This window comes from Thunnus albacares, chromosome 2 (genome assembly GCF_914725855.1).
Source record: "Thunnus albacares chromosome 2, fThuAlb1.1, whole genome shotgun sequence".
Lineage (NCBI taxonomy): Eukaryota > Metazoa > Chordata > Actinopteri > Scombriformes > Scombridae > Thunnus > Thunnus albacares.
Genome location: NC_058107.1, coordinates 9,693,404 through 9,712,401, shown reverse-complemented (window position 1 = coordinate 9,712,401; position 18,998 = coordinate 9,693,404). Strand labels below are relative to the sequence as shown.

The window sequence follows — 18,998 nt, the reverse complement described above, 5'->3', positions numbered from 1 at the left end:
ATCCCATTACATTGAGCCATAGCATGATATATTGATGTGCATATCGATGCAATCCATGCATTCTGTGCAGGCTCAAAAGCTCGCATTTGCAGCTTGTAATGGTACTTCTGGGTGGCATCGCCCGCAGCTGCAGTTTAGCTGCCACAGCTGCTCAGGGTGCAGCTCTCTGACCACAACAGTGAAGCACTGTACCACATCCGACAAATCTATATACATCCATGGGTTTACCCCGTAGTAGTATTTGTTCCATATCATAGTTCATTTAACACGTTTATTATTGCAATATGCCTTTGTAATAGCACTATCTTAGATCATTAATTAATGAGTGTTTGTATTGAACGCCGTGAGTGTACACAGCAGACGCTCGATTGCCTGGCTGTCAGGCTTTATTTGGTTCACCACCTAGATAGATGCATTGTTTGCACCCACTGTTTCTAGTCGGACAGATAAAGGGACGGAAACCAAACAGCCACGTAGTAAAAGGCGAAGCTCGCAAAAAGGTGAGCGTTTATTGTCTTTTTGTGACATTTTCCGAATTTGTCATTTTATAGTTAACACATAGAGTTTGTAACGTACTTGAGTGAAAGAATGTTATTTGAAAATATTTAAAAATCACACCTCTACACAGGCGCTGGCTATTCTAGCTAGCGAGTTAGCGTTAGCAAATGTAAGTTAGCTTGACAGGTCCTGTCGTACAGTAAACACGACGTTTTAATGTTACCCATCTAAGCTAGTCTGTCATCTTTGTCATTAGCCGTTAGAGTTAAATGAACAAGGAGGACTCATTAGGGCAACATAACAGCGTATGTATTCATGTTTATCAATGATGCTCTTCATTTCTAACGCCGTCTAAACTGTTGACTGCAGCTAGACGATGTGAAACCTTATTGAAAAGCGGCTAGCAAAGTAACCAAGCTAATGTCAGCCAGAGTCAAAGGTTATCATCATTACGTTAAGTTAATAGCATACAGTGACTAACTTACTTGAAACATGCTGGTGCATTATGCTGTTTTGCATAATAACAACATTGCCGCATTATTTCATATTGACAGCTGGATATCTTTCGACTTAAGTGCCAGACTCTTCTTAAAAACACATAAATGCAGTTTAGGCCTATTTGTAAGCTTGGCTTATATTTTTCTTTTCTCTTTTGTACTCTGTGGTGAATTCGGCAAACACATACCAGAGTCAGCAACTTCTCCTCTCGCTGTAAAACTGGTGTTTCCCACAGTCTTAACCAAACCATGACAGCTGACAGGCTTGAATTGATATTCCTGTGGTTGATGAGACTTATCTCTGATTTATCGGCAGATTCTACAAATTCCTACAACGAATAAATTCAATCTTAACTACCTGCACTTTAGCCTATAAAAAGGGAAACGTGAAACTGTCACTTTTGGCCTGTCAGACTTGTCCACAGAGTTTCTCTAGATAGAAGTGAAGGAATTCAATGTGACTTGCTAGTAAATGTATATTTAACTCGACACAATCTACTTAACTAGTCAGCCAGCTTGTTGGCCCTTGACTCTGGCTTATGGTTAAATTAAAGCACGCTGTGTTGTTACATAACATTATTACCGCCGTAAAGAATCACTGGTGAGGAGCTACAGCTTCTCTTGTAATGTATGTGAATCTTCAAAATGTGACATATTGTCCAAACAAGAGCCAGATGTTAAACTCAACATCTTCTCGTTTGTTTGTGTTCAGAAGTATTCCTGAACATTGACATGCTCCCAGCTCACCAGCCTCCTAAGAAGATGGTGTTGTGAGAACTTCTTTCCGAGGGGGAACCAGCAGTACCGTCTATTCAGTTTCTTAAAGGAAATGGACATTAATCATTCAGAAGACGCTCAAATGGAGGTTAATGCTGATCAAGAGCACATCATTTTAAAATCCAAAGAGGCTGAAGCTCATACTGTGGAAAGTGAAACACAAGTGAAGCAACAAGGGCTTGAGAATACTCAAAATACTAACGGGGGTCTTCATAATGGTGAGTACTGATGCTTTCTTGATAGGATATGATTGGGTTGTATTGTATTTAATGGTTTTTGCTGGTATCTTGTCTTCATGTGACACCACCCCTTCACAACCTTTTTAGTGGCAAAACAAACCAAAATATGGCAACGATGAAGTGTTAGTGCTGTGATACTGGAAGAAAAAAAAATTAAATTGACAAATATCACTTATAAAAAAAAAAAGGGGTAATATATAAGCAATGGTTTGTATGTCAAAATTGGATTTCTAGATGCCTGTAGATGCCTGGTCCTAATCGAAAAAAAACAATATTTGTCAGCCGAATCAACATTAAAAGGACTCAAACAGTTTGATTGTCTGGGGACAGGTTTGTAACATATATTTAGGTTTTATTATGTTTCATTAAAAAGCAAACATGTGCTTGCTTCGGTAATATTACACAGCCCCATTGAAAGTATTGCTTTATTTTGTACTTATATTTCAGCACTATAGCTTTGTTATCAATATTTGTCTCCTCCTTGTGAATACATGATAGTAGATGTTGTGTGTTTGCTGCTCAGTGGGAATTGACTGTGGTGACTTCCACATACAGAGACATAGCCTAGAAATCATATTCATATTAGAATGGCTCTCCTCATGCTGTGATATACTTGTTTCCAACCCTGCTCTCCTAGCTGCGAAGTTCTTTTCCCTTTAGGCATATCATGCATGGCAGGATACAAGTGTTAGATAAAAGAGATACTAGTAGTATCTCTTTTATCTAACATTTTTATCCTGCCATGCATGACCTGTTGTGGTGGCTATTACAAGGCCCAAGGCCTTCTACTGCTCTGTGCTACACAGCTCTTTGAACTGATGTGTTAAATAGCTGAGCTGAATTCTTAGTCATCATCACGGGTAGGCTGCAACTAACAATTATGTTCATTATCCATTAAGCTGTCAATTATTTTCTTGATTCATAAATTAGTTGTTTGGTGTTTCAAATGGTGAAAAATATTGATCACCGTTTCCCAAAGGCCAAGATGATGTCCTCAAATATATTGTTTTGTTTACAACAGTCCACCACCCAAAGATAATCAGTTTACCGCCATAGAAGACTAAAGAAACCAGAAAATTTTCACATTTAAGAAGCTAGAATCAGACATTTTTGTCTTAAAAAATGACTCAAAACGATTAATCGATTATTAAAGTAGTTGGCAATTAATGTAATAGTTGGCAACTAATTGATTAATCGGCTAATTGTTGCTGTTCTAATCATGGGGCAACTATGCTTATATTTGACACAGCGCTTAAGCTTTAGGAGAAGGAGATGACTGAGAAAATATTTGTGGTTGCACAAATTTGTAAAGTTCAAAATCAGTACAGCATAGACACAGATATCTGGACTGGTGACATCACGGGGGTTATTTTTCTCTCCCCCCAGAAATACAGACACAGAATTGTTTTCACAGGTTGAGTAGTACTCCCCATGTGTTAATCAATGGTGTTTCTCTTTAAGCAACAGGTGGGCTTATTGGTGCATATGGTGCAAAATGTCTAATTTGTATTTTAATGTCTTTGGCTTGCAAGATGAGCCTGATAATCGTGCTCCTTGACACAAGGAGTAGGTGCAGCTAAAGGGATGCCTAGTAGCCATGTGCTGCTTGAATGTTGCAAGCTTTCTGTTTCACTTCAGCTATTGTAGTTTGACAAAGTTGTCCAGCCAGTTTTCCAACAGAATCACATTCACTTTGCAGTCTAGCTCACAATACCTGATCATGACTTAATTGTCATGTTTCTCCGGGCTTTTCTTCACCCTTCTTTTTCAGGTCCTGTCAGCTCAGAAGGGCTGCCAAATGGAGATGGACTGGCAGAGGGCTTTGGTGCTGCGGGGGACACCCATATGAATGGGTCCCTGCCTCCGACAGCCCCTCCCCAGAGCACCAGCTCCCCTGTCAACTCCCAGACCCAAGAGCCCTCCCCAGGTGTGGCTGCTTATCCACCCATGATGCTAGAGAAGTCTGAGGGGGCTAGTGCTGAGGTCACGATTCACAAGGGTGATGCATTGCAGTCGCTCAGACTCAGTATGCCTATGCAGGAGACTGAATTGTGTAAGCATAAACTTATGTTGAGCAAGTGGCCCCTCTAACACCCCCTGCATTTTAACCTCATTTTGCTGTGGGATGTTTTGATTTTTTGGATCATGTACACATCCTTTTTAACTCCCCTGTCTGTGAGTTCCCCAAACAGATGGATTCAGTGGAAATTTCTTTAAGTTGTTTGAGCTCTGCCTCTTTTCTGCAACTCCCATAGGCATTTGTTTGCTTGATTAGAGCTTGGTGTGGGTGCTTTATTTGGAACAGTGTTTGGACTAATGGCTGTGTGTTTTGGAACTAATCCCTCTGTTATGTTATCTTTTGGTGGTATTTTAATGTCAGGTGCAGCTGCCTTGTTCATAGTGATGAAATGTAATATTTTCAAGCATTTTCACAATGAGATCTGACACAAACTGTGGTGATTTTGTTTGGCTATACATTATGAGTCCCACATAGAATATATTTGTGTGTGTGTATATATGTATATATATGTATATATATGTGTGTGTGTGTGTGTATGTATGTATGTATATATATATATATAGTGCCACATGAAGAATCCTATAGTATAGCGCTCTTGATGTCACATGTTTATGACTAATCCAATGTACATTTGTTTAATATGGTTATAAAAGACTTTCAACATATTGCATTACTGTCAATACTAGTTGCATGACTGACTGAAGTCAAGATTTTCAAAGGCACTGACCATGCATATAAGAACAATTATACAGCGTGGTGCACACTTAAAACATTGGCCTAAAACCGGAAAAAAACTGTAAAGTGATTATCATGATGGAAAAGTTTTGATGTGGCTGGTTTGTTAGCCTGCTCTACCAGTCACATTGGGTCATGAAGTAGTAAATGATATAACTAACATGTGCTGTTACACCCATATAGTAGTTCCATAGCCATCTGCTCTGAAAATCTGCAGTAGCTGTCAAGTAAAATGAAGTGTTGCAGGCGCAGCTTGTGACTTACAGGTCACTGTGGTTTATACAAAAAGCTTGTTTCCTGCCCAGGGATAAACACGAGCAACTCCACTTTGAATAATTTGTTTAATTTAGCTATTTTGAGGACAGGATTTCAGGTAGTTTCACTCTCCACCATATACCACAAACATCATACAAGCCTTTACACTCAGCTATGCCTGATCAACAATGCAACATAAAGCTCATTGCTTGGACTCACTTGTTATAGTCATATAAAACAGGTCTTTTGGTGGGGAACATTCCTCTTTTTGGCTTAATGTACTTTCTCTGTAGCCAACCAGAAGCCATCATTGGAGATGGAGAATGAGGAGAGGATTCGCCTGGAGGCTCGCCGGCGCCTGGAGGAGCAACTCAAACAGTACAGAGTGCAGAGACATAAAGAGAGGGTGAGTGAATGGAGTCAGTGTCAGGTTAAGGACAACGCTTGATCATGAATTTATATGTATGCAGGTTAGCCTTTTACATTCAATATTTACAATTCAATTTGCATTCAATATTATCAGGTTTCCCCAGCCACCTTAGTCACCATTTCAGCCCCTGTTGCATTCCCCTTTTTACCCATCTGTCTATTAAAAAAAACATCAAGAAGTAATGAATGGATATGGAACAAATTTGGAACAAAGATAGCCCCTAGCAAAGAATCAGTTGATTAACTTTTCAGTAATTATTTGAATGTGAAATTTCTGCCATTAGACAATTATCTATTTTGATGCTGTAACTACCATGTGGTGTTCTACTTTTATGCTTGTGGTAAGACTTGCACTCAGCTCAGGTCTGCTACTAAACCTGCTATTTTCTTGGAAAATATAACCTAGACAGTATACAGTCTTAACAGGCATAGAGACCAGTTTTCAGCTTGGAGAATTGTTCAGCATTGGTGATGGTCTGGCTCCTGAGTGGCCTATATTTGTGTTAGATATTGTCAGGATAACAGTTCCCTTGGTCCTTTCTTTCTGTCTGTTTCTAGTCTCACCGCAGCACCCCCAAAAACAGGCCTTTCAGTACCCTGGATCCAGAGTTAATGCTGCATCCTGAGGCTCTGCCCCGGGCCAACACTGTCGCCATGACCAAGGAGTATTCCTTCTTGAGAACCAGTGTCCCCCGTGGTCCCAAACTGGGCAGCCTGGGAATTCCCCCTTCCAAGGAGAGGAAGTCCAGGTCACCCCGCCCAAGCAAGATCCACTCCTTGGCTGACTATAAGTCTCCTGAGAATGACGGTGGAGGTGGGGGAGGAGGTGGAGTAAGGACAGCAGACAACACCATGGGCTCCCTCCAGTCCACCATTAGCTCAGTGTCCACTCTGTCTGAGGTCAGTGTGATGTCAGAGTGCAGCACCTGTGAGGCAGAGGGACAGCCTGGTGGTTCACCCCAGGTTGGGGACAATGTTTCCGAAATTGATGGCAGTGAATCGGGAACAAGGCCAGGGAATGATGGCAACGACAGTGACAGCTCATCTTACAGCAGTGTGTCTACCAGGGGAACATACGGAATGCTCTCTGCTGCAGTGGACAGGCAGCAGGGGCCCTACTCGGTGGAGGGGAGGGAGATTGCCCCTGAGGCCATGGGTCAGTTCCCCTCCCTGCAAGAGGTGCTGCAGGCAGCCAGTGAAGAGCAGCACCTTCTGGAGATGGAGCAAGAGAGAGAGGGCACAGCTGAGCCTCGCAGCCGCAGGGACAGTTTCTCCAGCAGGTATTTGTCAATGTCAGATAGGGATAGAATAAAATGATTAACCCACAGATGTTTGGTGTTTTGTTTATTACTTACTTAAAACAGTTCATTTATTATGTCAGTTGTTAATGAATCAAATCATTTGAACACTGATGTTATTTACATTTTTTCAGTGTTTCCTTGGAGAGTTCTGTGATGGGCCATGACGAAATGCTCCAAGTGCTGAAAGAGAAAATGAGACTGGAGGGCCAGCTGGAGTCCTTGTCATCTGAGGCCAATCAGGTTATATAACATTGATTTCTTTAATTATATTTTTTGTTCCTATTGCATAAAGAGCCCCATACATACAAATTCTGCACAGTAGTGGACAAAATACCAGAGACACTTTGAAATAATCAAATACAGCCCCAGAACAAACTGCATCCTCAAAAATGACTGACATCAATGAACACGTCTGTGACACAATCTCAAACAAAATAAGTTATTAAGATTTTTCTTGGTAATTAGATCGATGGATCGATTGGTTGATATGACTTATTATCTAAAAATGTAAAAACATCCAATTACATGCCATGTATTGTAAATGCTCACCCAAGAGCATATCTGAGAGCACATAAATCTACATTGTATAAATATTATGTATGTACTATGTATGAAGTTTTATCTTTTGTATACTAATAAGGCTATGTTTGCATAAATAGAACTTACACACAGCTAATTACAAATCAAGTCAACAATATATCAAATACCATTTGCATCTTTGCCTGTAAATGCCATTACTGATGCTATCAAGACACCACCTCATTTACCACAGCAACCAAAATGATCAAACTTAGCTCGATGATAAATTACATGGACAGGCCACATCTATGAGGACACACTGGAAACATTGAGAGTAACTGGGCATATGTGATGACCAATCTTTCCTGTCCTCCAGGCTCTCAAGGAGAAGACAGAGCTTCAGGCCCAGCTTGCTACAGTGAATGCTCAGCTGCAGGCTAAGAATGTGGAAGCTCAGGTTAGCCAGGAGAAGCAGAGCACCCTCACTACAGAGATTGGTACACTGCGACAGAACTGCAGCCAGCTAGAGAAGGCCATGGTGGAGCTCCAGGGCAGTTTGGAGAGCAAGAATGCCAGTCTGGCTTCTTTGAGCAATGACCTGAAGGTGGCTGAAGACCAATACAACAGGCTGATGGGGAAGGTGGAGGAGATGCAAAACACTGTAACTTCAAGGGACAATACAGGTGAGTCACAGAGACCCAGAGCTGAGTGTACCAATAAATAGTCAGCATCTCTAAAGATGTTTGAGTTAATGAACCACCCATGATGATGTGGGGTAACCCTGACTGCATTAAATGAGATGTTTTGATCTTACATTTTACAGTTCAGGAGTTACGTCAGCAGATGGGTGGTCTCCAGAGCCAGCTTCAACAGGTCCAGCTGGAGCGCAGCACCCTGCAGAGCCGGCTGAAGACCTCTCAGGCTGAAATCGACTCACTCCAGCAGGTCAGACAATGGTACCAGCAGCAGCTGGCCCTGGCCCAGGAGGCAAGAGTACGACTGCAAGGTGAAATGGCTAACATGCAGGTAAGATTGATGCTAATGCACCTGGTTTTGTCCTTAAGACAACAGTCAGGAGATGCTGGCTTACATGATACTTGTGTTCTTTTTGGCTTTCGCAGGCTGGACAGATGACCCAGATTGGAGTCCTGGAACATCTAAAGCTGGAGAATGTGACACTGTCACACCAACTCACTGAGACCCAACACCGCTCTATCAAAGAAAAGGAGCGTATTGCTGTTCAGCTGCAGAGCATTGAGGTATATTCAGTTACATCCCTTTCTGAATTTGCCACTGTCAGTTTTCAATTTAAAGTTTATATATCCACTCAGGGAACAGACGGTACCTGAAGGTCATTATTGATCCAAGGACCTTAAGTAAAACCAAACAAAAAACCTTCTAAAATGATGACTACTCATTTGAATGCATGTAATATTTTGTTAGACATACGTGTGTTTTTCAGTTATATATTTAAATCAACCTCTTTTCTAACAAGATATTTGTTAACTTTTAACTGTCTTCGATGTAGGCTGACATGCTGACCCAAGAAGCTGCTTACAAGCAGATCCAGGATGCGAAGTCCATGGTGGAAGACGACCTGCAGCACAAACTAGACGAGTTTGAGGAAGAACGAGAACGCTTAATAAAACTTGCCAACACAGCCAGCACCCTGGAAAGGGAACTAGAGCAGGTAGTCATTCTAAAAGTAACATAGTGTGTAAATTCTTCTATTGGAGATAGTTATATAACCTCATTTGCTGTGTTGATAAGTTTTATGTTGTCAGAACTTATTTTTTAATGTGACAAACCATCAAGAAAATAATGTAAGCAAAAATATGATTATTGTTGGAATAAAAAGAAGTGGGTGAATTAGATGATTTGACTCATTCTAGGGCAGCTGAGCATGTTTTTTTTTTTGTATGGCAGTAAATTATTGTTGCATTCTGCTCTGAACTGCCTCTCACGCTCTATCTTCCTCAGATGAAGTTGACCCTTTCCCAGAAAGACATGCAGTTGCAGTCACTCCAGAAAGAACATCTGGAGCTGATGTGCCAGCTGACCACCACTCAGGAGAACCTGCACACCAAAGAGCAATCCATCAACCAGCTAGAGGCTCGCTACCTGGAACTGGAGGCACAGCTGGCCGAGCTGCAGACAGAGAGCAGTTCCAAGGACGACAACATCCAGTACCTCCAGAATGAGAAGATTGTTCTGGAGGTTGCACTGCAGGCTGCCCGGGCAGACAAGAGCCAACTTGACGAGGGTGCTGAACGACTTGGAGAGGATGTTCTGGTGGCTTCAGATGTCTTGGATCAGCTCAGACAGGAAGTCCAGGTCAAAGCCAATCAGGTACGAGACAAATGGCAGGAGTGATTTGTATAGTAGTGTATGACTCATTAGTCAAACTAATAAAATGTAAAACAAAAGAAACAATATACAGTTTCATGGAGGAATAACCACAGTCATGATTTAACATCACAACAAACATTGACATTCTTTTCAAGATGCCCTCTCATCACTATGTTGAGAAGGTAGTGAATAATGAAGGGCTTTTGCTTTGTTACAGATTGAAACCCTACAACAAGAAAATAGTTCCCTGAAGAAACAAGCTCAGAAACTGAAGGAGCAGTTTCAACAACAAAAGGTAAGACCTCTCTCCTGCCCTTGCATTTACTCTGCATCAGTTTGTAAGATATATTGTACTAGAAATTAGATTGTAAGTGAAGTGTCAAAAATCTCCTGTGTAAATAATTCACTAGTTCACTAATAGAAAATTGTGTAGTTAAGACTAAATGATATTGCCTATAACTCTGGAGAAACGCAGTGTGTGTCACTGTATGAGACATTTTCATTATGTTGTAAAAACTGATCAAAAAATTACATTTTTCCATGTAGTTAATTTAAATGTCATTTTTATAACTAAGAGCAGATGTGGGTAGATTGTGCGAGTGATGTTAGTAGAAGCTACAGAGAAGTGTACTTTGCGTACACAAATACACTTGTCAGAATCTCCCAGCTGGCTCAGGCTGAAGCTGTCGTGGGAGGATGTATTGTAGAGCCAGATGGCTGTCATCTGAAGAATGCTCAGTGTGACACACTGCGGTGGATTGAGCAATGATGGATGCTGCTCAGTTTGCATTGACAGGCTGTCATAAAGAAGGTGGAGTCAATTGACAGAATGACTGACAGAAATGTGCACTGTATTTTATTTCCTTCAAGGCTTCAGTTTTTGTGCACCCTCTTTAGACTCAGACGTTAACATTCCTGTTGGTTGATCAGATTTTATTCGGACTGCTTTCTGCAATCCATGATATTTAAACAACGGGACCTGACCAGGACCTTTGTGGCATGTCGTGCCCCTCCGTTCCCCCTTCATTTCCTGTCAACTCTATATTGTGTGGTATCAAATAAAGGTATAGTGTTCCTGTTTGGGCTCAAATGCAGCTTATTAATGCCAAAAATAAAGGCTTGCACTGTTTTCAAAAGTATATGAGGAGAATATGTATGTCCCTCCTTAGAAACAAACACAAGGCTATTTGGGGAGCTGAAGCCTATGCAGCTCTGTATTTATAAACTTTTTTTCTTCAGTGAAATATATCTCATTCAAGCCTGGAGATGATGCAGTGTAGGACTCAAATGTTGCAGCCTTCTCTCCTGCAATGTGTCTTCAGTATGTCGTGAAATGTCATTTTGCCTACTGTCTCAGTTTAGACAAATGAGAAGGAGACTGTTCTTGTAAAGGGAAAATTACCCATCTTATTAGTGTTTCATTATACATGCTAGCCAGAAGTAACCTTGTGAATGACTTCACAGGTGATGGTGGAAGCCTACCGTCGGGATGCCAGCTCCAAAGACCAGTTGATCAGCGAGCTCAAGTCCACTAAGAAGCGTCTGTTGACGGAGGTGAAAGACTTGAAGCAGGAGCTGCTGGGTGTCCAGGAGGAGAAGCAGAAGGCGGAGTTGGAGCAGGCCCGGCTGCAGAAGGAGGTGGTGAGAGTCCAGGAGCAGATGAGCAATATGGAAGCCCATCTGCAAGCCATTCAAACAGAAAGAGATCAGCTTGAAACCCAGATCCAGGTAATTAGGAGTACTTAAATTTGTCCAAAATGTTTCAGTAAATGTTGATGTTTTGGATGTAGTATAAGCAGGTGTAAGTAAACTGTTAACTGCGAGCCATATTTGTTTGAATCCTGTTGCAATGTGGATTATTTGGTTTTCTTCCTACCCAGTCTCTACAGTTTGATCAGAGCCAGCTTGCAGCAGTGACAGAAGAGAACGAGGGCCTGAGGAAACAGGTGGAGAAAATGGAGTCAGAAGCCAAAAAGTGAGTCATGTGTTCCATTGAGATTTGTGGAGCTTGAATGATGCCCACACAAATGACTTGGACCATGATGAATATCTCTGTTGTCAAGTGCTATTTATAAATAAAAATATGGGGCATAGCTTTTACAGGTCCTGATCTACATGTAGGTTGTCTGCATATGAGTCAGTATATGTTGTCACATTCCCTTCTCTCTGTACGTTATATAAAAAAATCTGCCAAGTTAGACAACATTTTAGGATGTATAGCCTACATACCTACATCTTGTGTTCATATGTATAGTCTGCTGTCCATTATCTCCTTGGGCGTATTAAACATGATTTCTTATTTGCTTGAAACAGGGCCATCTCAGAGCAGAAGGTGCGCATGAAGCGACTAGGGACAGATTTGACCAGTGCCCAGAAGGAGATGAAGGCCAAACACAAGGCCTACGAGAATGCCGTGGGCATCCTGAGTAGGAGGCTGCAAGAGGCCCTGGCTGACAAGGAGACAGCTGAGGCAGAGCTGGTCAAACTCAAAGCCCAGGTGTCAAATGGGGGAAACAGCCAGGCCTTACAGGTATACACCTGCCTTGAGAAGTTCACATAACTGAAGTTTCAAATTTACTTTCTCTAGTCTGAAAATAGTAACTTGGACATATAGGTTGATAAAGAGTTTCAGGCAATTAGCATTGTAAAAAGCATCTATTATTGTAAAAGTGGTCTAAAGGTTGCACTGAATAATATCAGCAGTTGTTAGTCTTGGAACTTCTAAGTAAAACTGAAAAAAGTAACATTTCTAATTGAAGTAAAGGAGTACTTGTATGCAGTTAGGTTGTTGTACTGAAAATGCTTCACCTTGGTCTGAGGAATGCTATTATTTTTCACAGAGATAATAACTGTTTTAAAAACATTAATAGGATAGCCTTCAGTCTAGCCTTGTACTCGACTCATAATTCTTTATTATAAAGATATTTGTCAAAGCAATTTAAATTTTTTCATAGTGAAACACTTTGGTTTTATTTGTCATCCAGGAGAAGATTGTGGCTCTGCAGGCTGAGCTGCAGGCTGTGACCAACAGCAAAACTATGCTAGAGAAGGAGCTGCAGGAAGTGATCACCCTTACCTCTACAGAGTTAGAGGAGTACCAGGAGAAGGTCCTGGAGCTGGAGGACGAGGTACGACATACTATATTTCTAATGGGAAATGATGGTTTATCCGTTTTTTTATGGCCTCTGTAGTCACTCTATTCATGTATATTATTTTTCCACAGCTTCAAGAGTCACGATGCTTCAAGAAGCGGATCCGAAAGTTAGAAGATGCCAACAAGAAGCTAGCACTGGAGCTAGAACATGAAAAAGGGAAATTGGCTGGATTGGCACAGTCCCACAATACACTACGGGAGCATGCCAACATTTTGGAATCTGCCTTAGCTAAGAGAGAGGCTGATCTTGTCCAGCTCAACTTACAGGTGAAAAATTTGAATATGGCAGAAAAATTAGCATTGAGATAGAAAAGTATGCACTTTTAAATTGGACGTTGTGTTGGAATCTCAGAATGTTTTCTCATTCATCCTTTTCTACAGGTTCAAGCTGTTCTGAAGCGTAAAGAGGAGGAGGACCAGCAAATGAAGCAGGTGGTGCAAACTCTACAGCTTGCCTTGGAAAAAGAGAAAACCAAAGTAAAGGACTTGAAAGAACAGGTAGGAGTTCTCAGCCCATCATCAGGATGAGATATTCTCCTTCTCTAACATTAAAATCCTAAAACTGCAGAGAATTTTCATTTTGCCCTCAAAAGGATTCCAACCAGTATGACTAAAATATATTTGAATATTTATTTTGATAAAATTTGCTTTGCACAAGGCACAATAACAAGCTTCTTGTGAATGTAAGAGAGTTGAATTGTTACAGGCATATTTAATATATGTAATAGCATCTGTCTTTTTGTCACCAGTCTTGGATGAGGAGCATTTGGCCCTGCTGGGGTTGTTTGGGGTGTAATGATGTAATATGTCCTTCAGGTGGCAGCAGCAAAGGCTGAAGCAGCCCACAATAGACGGCACTACAGGGCAGCCATGCTGGAGCTGTCAGAGATCAAGAAAGACCTGCAGGCCAAAGAGGACCTAGTCAAAGCTCTGCAGAGTGAAGCCCACAAACTTGGGTATGTGCATTTACGTAATGAAACAATACAGTGATTTTTGACATGATACTATTTATATTATATTGTGTTGCATAAGTAGTAGTTATACATCATACCACTCGTTCATCATTGAATATATCATACTCTACAGGGCTCAGGATGAGCAGCATGCTCAGGAGATTTCCAGGTTCCAAGAGGAGCTGGCTGAGGCCCATTCTCAGCTCCAGATCCTCCAGAAACAACTGGATGAGGAACTGTCAAAGCAGCCCCTCACTAACCAAGAGGTAAGGACTTCCAGTTACGGTTAAACTCAAATATTTGGTTGATAATGACCTTTTATTTAAATATCATAACAGCGAGAAGTCAGTGTTATCTGTCTCTGTGATTGAATGTTTTTTAAATAATTGATCAATAATTTTGTCGATGGGTTTCAAGGAGTAATTTTAGGATTCTAGTTGTCTAAATGCTGTTTCAGAGGCTTTAACCACAAACCCCAAAAAACAATTATGGGTGAAAAATTTTTGGCTTTAAAATGGATGTCCTAAGCCCTACTCTGGCCCATCTCTTGTTGGTACTGTCCAAAGTCTAACATTGACTGCTCTCTCAGGTTGAGGACTTGAAGTGGGAGGTGGAGCAGAGGCAGAGGGAGATTGAGGCTCAGAAGCAGCAGGTGGAGATGATGGAGCAGTGCCACCACAGGGAGCTGGACAACCTACAGACAGCTCTGCAGGCAAGTAATTGTTTGATTGCACGGATGAAAAGCTCTCAAGAAGAAATAAAATGTTGCTGTATTTAAGAATGCACAGAATTACATTTACTAAAGTAAATCATTGCCAGATAATGCCATATTATTATAGATGGTTAGTGTATTAGGTAGGGAGATGGAGGATGAGCACTGCAGTTATTTCTGTGCAGTATTTATGTCATGACCAGTGCCTTTCACTTTGCAAACGGGTGTATAATTAAAAAATATTTCTCTGGGCCACAGAACATCAAGGTGGAGCTGGAGTCAGTGCAGGAGGAGCTAAGTGGCACCAGAAAGGACAAGTTTATGCTGCAAGCCAAAGTGGGTGAGCTGAGAAACAGCATGAAGACGGTCCTGCTGCAGAACCAGCAACTCAAGCAGGACCTCAAACAGAGTCGTCTAAGGAAGGTAATACATATTTTCCTTAAATGCACAATATGTAATTTTCTGCCGCTCAATCAAAACAATAACAGAAGACAGAGTTGGTTGATGTCATGAAGTAGCGAGGGATCATGGGAGTTGTTGTCTTGGTTGTTAAACAACCATCATTGCCATACGGTTTCTCAAAGACAGACGGTGCTCTGCAGTCAGCTTCTGCAGCTTCTCTTGCGGCTCTCAGCACAGTGCTATGTTTTCTTTATTATTTTTTATCTTAGTTTTAAGTTTGTTTACATGCTAAGGTAATGCTAACATCTCCTACAGCCACCAGGAACTTCTAAACCTCAGAACAGATTACTACCATCACTGACAATTTCCCCATCGATACGGTCCACTCACTAGTCTCACAGTGGCGGTGCTGCCGCTAATGTTTGTTTGTGATAACTTAAGATCCAGGCATCCAATGACTAAAATGCTTTATCCGGTTAAAAATGACCAACATCTAAAAAGTTTATTGTAAAAATGTGGCTTAAAACTGGCTTAAAACTCTTTGATAGAGGTTAAAGGGGATGACCATTGTGGCGGATAACCACAAGGCCAACGCATGCGCACGAGAAGATCGTCATCTTGTTAAAGAATGATGATAATGAATTATGATTCAAAATGACAGTGGCACTAAATATTAGAAGACAGTTAAATTTGAGCAGCAAATACCACTGAAAATTAAATCATAAATATACTGTTAGGGATTGAATGATCCCACTTCTTCTCTATTGATACCAATTCAAATACCTGAACTCTGGTTATTGGTCAAAACCAAGTACCGATCTGATATCTGTGCTCCTTTTTTAGCAGAAAATATCAGCTATCACCAGATGCAGTCCCAGAACATTATAACTTAAGTAACTTAAAAATAGTTTTCTGAGCATTTAACATTGGCAACAGTGACTACTGGTTACTATGTTGTTACCCAGCTGGGTGTACCCATTTATTCCTATGAGTAATGCTTTCAAAGCCAGCACCCTCACTTTAGAGAGATTTAAAGGTCAGTGTTGATAGTTTAATGCCAAATAAAAAATGCCTGCTGAAGATAAATGACTAAATATATCCCTGTAATTATGGTGCTGTTGGAACAGCAACGTATGGAGTTGAAAAGTGAGGGGAACCCATCCAACCCAGTGACGCCAGTAAAGATCCCAGACTGCCCAGTGCCTGCCTCCCTGCTGGATGAGTTGCTGAAACCATCAACTTCTGTTAACAAGGAGCCCCTCAACAACCTGCACAACTGTCTACGGCAGCTCAAGTAAGATCCTCTCTTGTTGCGAAAAGACTTGGTTAACATTGCCTACTGTTGTGTAGTGTTGAGCAGCCATCCAAATGCCAGACCACACATTATCTCCTGTAATGTTTGTTTGTTTGTTTGTTTGTTTTCTCAGGGAGGAGATGGACAGCCTCCAAAAGCAGATGGAGGAACACACAGTAACGGTGCATGAGTCAATGAGCTCATGGACAAACACAGAGGAGGAACTGGCTCAACTGGGGCTTCAAAACAACATCTCCAAATCATCAACGCCGCTAAACAACATGGTGGTGGAAAATAACAATGAAGCAGAACAGCAGCAATCATAACAGAAGAACTTTTCTCAGGCCAATAGAGGGAGAGTGGAGTTTTATCCACAAAGGCACTTTTTAGCCCCTTATTCCCTTTCTCTTTTCTTAACAATTGCTGCCAACATTTGGCATTCTCCCATCAGCACAGAAGTGCTTTTGCAGAGTAATACTTTATATACCATAGCTTTATTCTTTCCTCTTTATTTGATGGTTGTTTATATTTTTGTTATGCTGTTGTCACATTTATTTATTTAGAGCTAAGGAAATTACAACTTCTCATCTGACAGCCTCGCCAAGAGGATCCCCCATATTCTGTTATTATAGGCACAAATATGCTCTAGTTGGTAAACTTCTGTTTAACCAGTTTTCCCCGGTTGAGGTTGGCGGTAACTAAAAGGTATTTAGTCATCATTCTCCTTGTGATATTAAATCAGTGGCTTTGATACTGCTTAATGATGGCTGACAATTTAAAAAGTGTTTTGGTGACAGAAACATCGGAGTCTGCCGCCACACTGGCTATGAACCGTTCTTCCATTTCTTTGTGCCTGTGTACGAGTGAAGTTACTCATCTATGATTTAACTGACATGGTTACACATCGACATGTAAGCAGTTGGTGATGAAACATCATCACTCCTTTTCATGAAGTTTAAATTCATGCACACTTGTCAGATTTTTTGTATTGCCTCTTTGTTAAAATGCAGTGTTTCTTACATTTGTTGTAACCATATCACCTTGGGTTCTTAAACTCTAAAAACATTAATCTCAGTTATGTATGGAGGTGTTTTGTCTAGCATGGACTGTGGTAATTCGTACACAAAAAAAAAGCCTTAAGCGATCTTTAATCTGCTGTAAAGGACTTATGTTGGTTTGAATGAGCGTATTTCTGCTGAGGGCGTGTGCAAGATGTAACATGTCATATACGTGTGTGCAAATCCATACTGAAAGATGGTTTTACTGTAAAATATGTGGGTCACATCAACTGACATTGCACACTAAATGATCAAACCTTAACTGACTGAGAGAGCAAGTTGTAGGACGATGCAGAAAGGTTACTACTTCTAACAGCAGGTGCAATCAAATGTGTTTATTTTCTGTTGTTACATTTGGTACATATTTACAAAAAATGACTACCCCTGAATCAGATGTTAACCTTGTTTTATGGCTGTTTGATGGTTATGGGGATAAGTTAATTGTTTCCAGAGGTTAATATATAAATACTCCTTTTTTGTATGACTGTAAATTCATCGTAATTGTTAAATAGTGTAAAATGCAAGATATTAAATGCAAACCATAAATACAAGCAGATGATAAATAATACAGCTGAGTAAAAAATCAGTATAGAGGAGACATTGGACGGTGCAGTAGCTTCCTGCATGTAACTGTGCTACAGCTGCTGGGATGGTGCTCATTCTCACACTAAAAAAACGGTTTTTAAACGACATTGTATGCTTATGTATTTCCAAAGGGACAATAAATATTTTGAGGAGAATGCTTATTGAGGATACATACAATAACTATATTGATCTGCTGTGCTCTGAACAAATATGCATAAACTTTGCTGTATCTGCTTTTCTTTTTTTCAGACTGGAATTTATTCATTCCTATGTTGAAACATTTGCGTTGGGAGATGTGATTGTATTTATCATAAAATTGCACTATTCACCTGTCATTGCAGCTTGTGCTCATTCAGTGTAATAATAATATTAATAATATTTATTTATATTGCACCTTTCAAAACAGTGTTACAAAGTGCTTCACAAATAAAACTAAATAATACAACACCTCCCCCCACATCCAACAGAAGAAACACATCAACAGAAGTATGTTGTCTCTACAAAAGCTACTTTATAAATATTTTGCAACTTGTCTCATAGTTGAAGGAGAAGGACAGCACACAGATCTGTTCATTTCATCAACTTCTTTGACTTTCTTTTTTATATATATGCATTTGATGGGGTTGAGGTGCTTCATTTGCAACTTGTTTTCTGGTCTATTTCAGCACGTTTACGTGGTTATTTCGTTCAGGCACTATGTTGGACGGAAGCGGGTCATCGCGCTCTGCATTTTGAAACCGTCGCGGTGAGAAAAAGAACACCTAGCAACAGTAGCCGGGTGGAGAGGAGGAGGTGGGCATGGTACAATTAATATAAACATTTAAGCTAGCAGATATTTTGTCCTCTGTCACTTCCATATGTTCAGTAAGAAAACAAACTGTTAATGCTTTCTTATGGCCGTTATTGCTAACGGGCGGCTTGAGTAATTCGCTTCTTACCTTGCTAGGTGGCTAATGTTAGCATGCATGTCAAACTCCGTCTCCTACAAGGGATCATGTAATAGTTAACGTTAGATATATTCACTCTACTTTTCCTTGGCTCCACCTATGACAGTTATCTATATAGATATTTGTTTCAGCTCTTGTATGAATACCTCATATACTAACGTTAAGTTACATGCTTGCCCAAGTTGGCCCTGCATAAATGGGCTTGTGCCGACATGAATCGTCTTTTTGTGATCCTTAGATCAACATATTTCTAATGAAGTCGTCATTTTCCAGT

The 18,998-nt window shown here is 40.6% G+C and overlaps 2 protein-coding genes and 1 long non-coding RNA gene across 5 annotated transcripts in view; 2 read left to right on the top strand and 1 right to left on the bottom strand.

The window, feature by feature from the left end:
• Window positions 1–369: 369 nt before the first annotated feature.
• On the top strand, window positions 370–18,112 carry golga3 (golgin A3). 2 transcript variants are annotated; one of them, XM_044364936.1, is made up of 24 exons: window positions 370–500; window positions 1,708–1,990; window positions 3,783–3,938; window positions 5,315–5,427; window positions 6,009–6,730; window positions 6,883–6,991; window positions 7,647–7,953; window positions 8,094–8,296; window positions 8,392–8,529; window positions 8,799–8,960; window positions 9,251–9,619; window positions 9,837–9,914; window positions 11,084–11,347; window positions 11,500–11,594; window positions 11,933–12,149; window positions 12,604–12,747; window positions 12,843–13,040; window positions 13,155–13,271; window positions 13,590–13,729; window positions 13,860–13,992; window positions 14,316–14,438; window positions 14,697–14,861; window positions 15,968–16,134; window positions 16,268–18,112. In XM_044364936.1, the coding sequence occupies exons 2-24, from the start codon at window positions 1,825–1,827 to the stop codon at window positions 16,458–16,460; spliced, it is 4,479 nt and encodes a 1,492-aa protein (XP_044220871.1). In that variant the 5' UTR covers window positions 370–500; window positions 1,708–1,824; the 3' UTR covers window positions 16,461–18,112. The 2 variants fall into 2 exon arrangements, with proteins under 2 accessions (XP_044220871.1, XP_044220860.1); XM_044364925.1 differs by having other exon boundaries at window positions 371–500; window positions 3,783–4,064.
• The window catches only part of LOC122991759, a 7,903-nt gene continuing 112 nt past the window's right edge, over window positions 11,208–18,998 (bottom strand). Inside the window, exons 2-4 of the long non-coding RNA XR_006405900.1 lie at window positions 18,716–18,759; window positions 11,496–11,553; window positions 11,208–11,299 (exon numbers count right to left, since the gene is read on the bottom strand). This is a non-coding gene — a long non-coding RNA (uncharacterized LOC122991759). The remainder of the gene's footprint in view (window positions 11,300–11,495; window positions 11,554–18,715; window positions 18,760–18,998) is intronic.
• Window positions 18,464–18,998, top strand: part of ankle2 (ankyrin repeat and LEM domain containing 2) — a 14,514-nt gene continuing 13,979 nt past the window's right edge. Inside the window, exon 1 of one of the 2 annotated variants that reach the window (XM_044364945.1) lies at window positions 18,464–18,569. The gene's annotated coding sequence lies outside the window, so the exon portion shown is untranslated. Of the gene's footprint in view, window positions 18,579–18,998 lie in introns of both variants that reach the window. The other variant, XM_044364963.1, reaches the window with a different exon arrangement.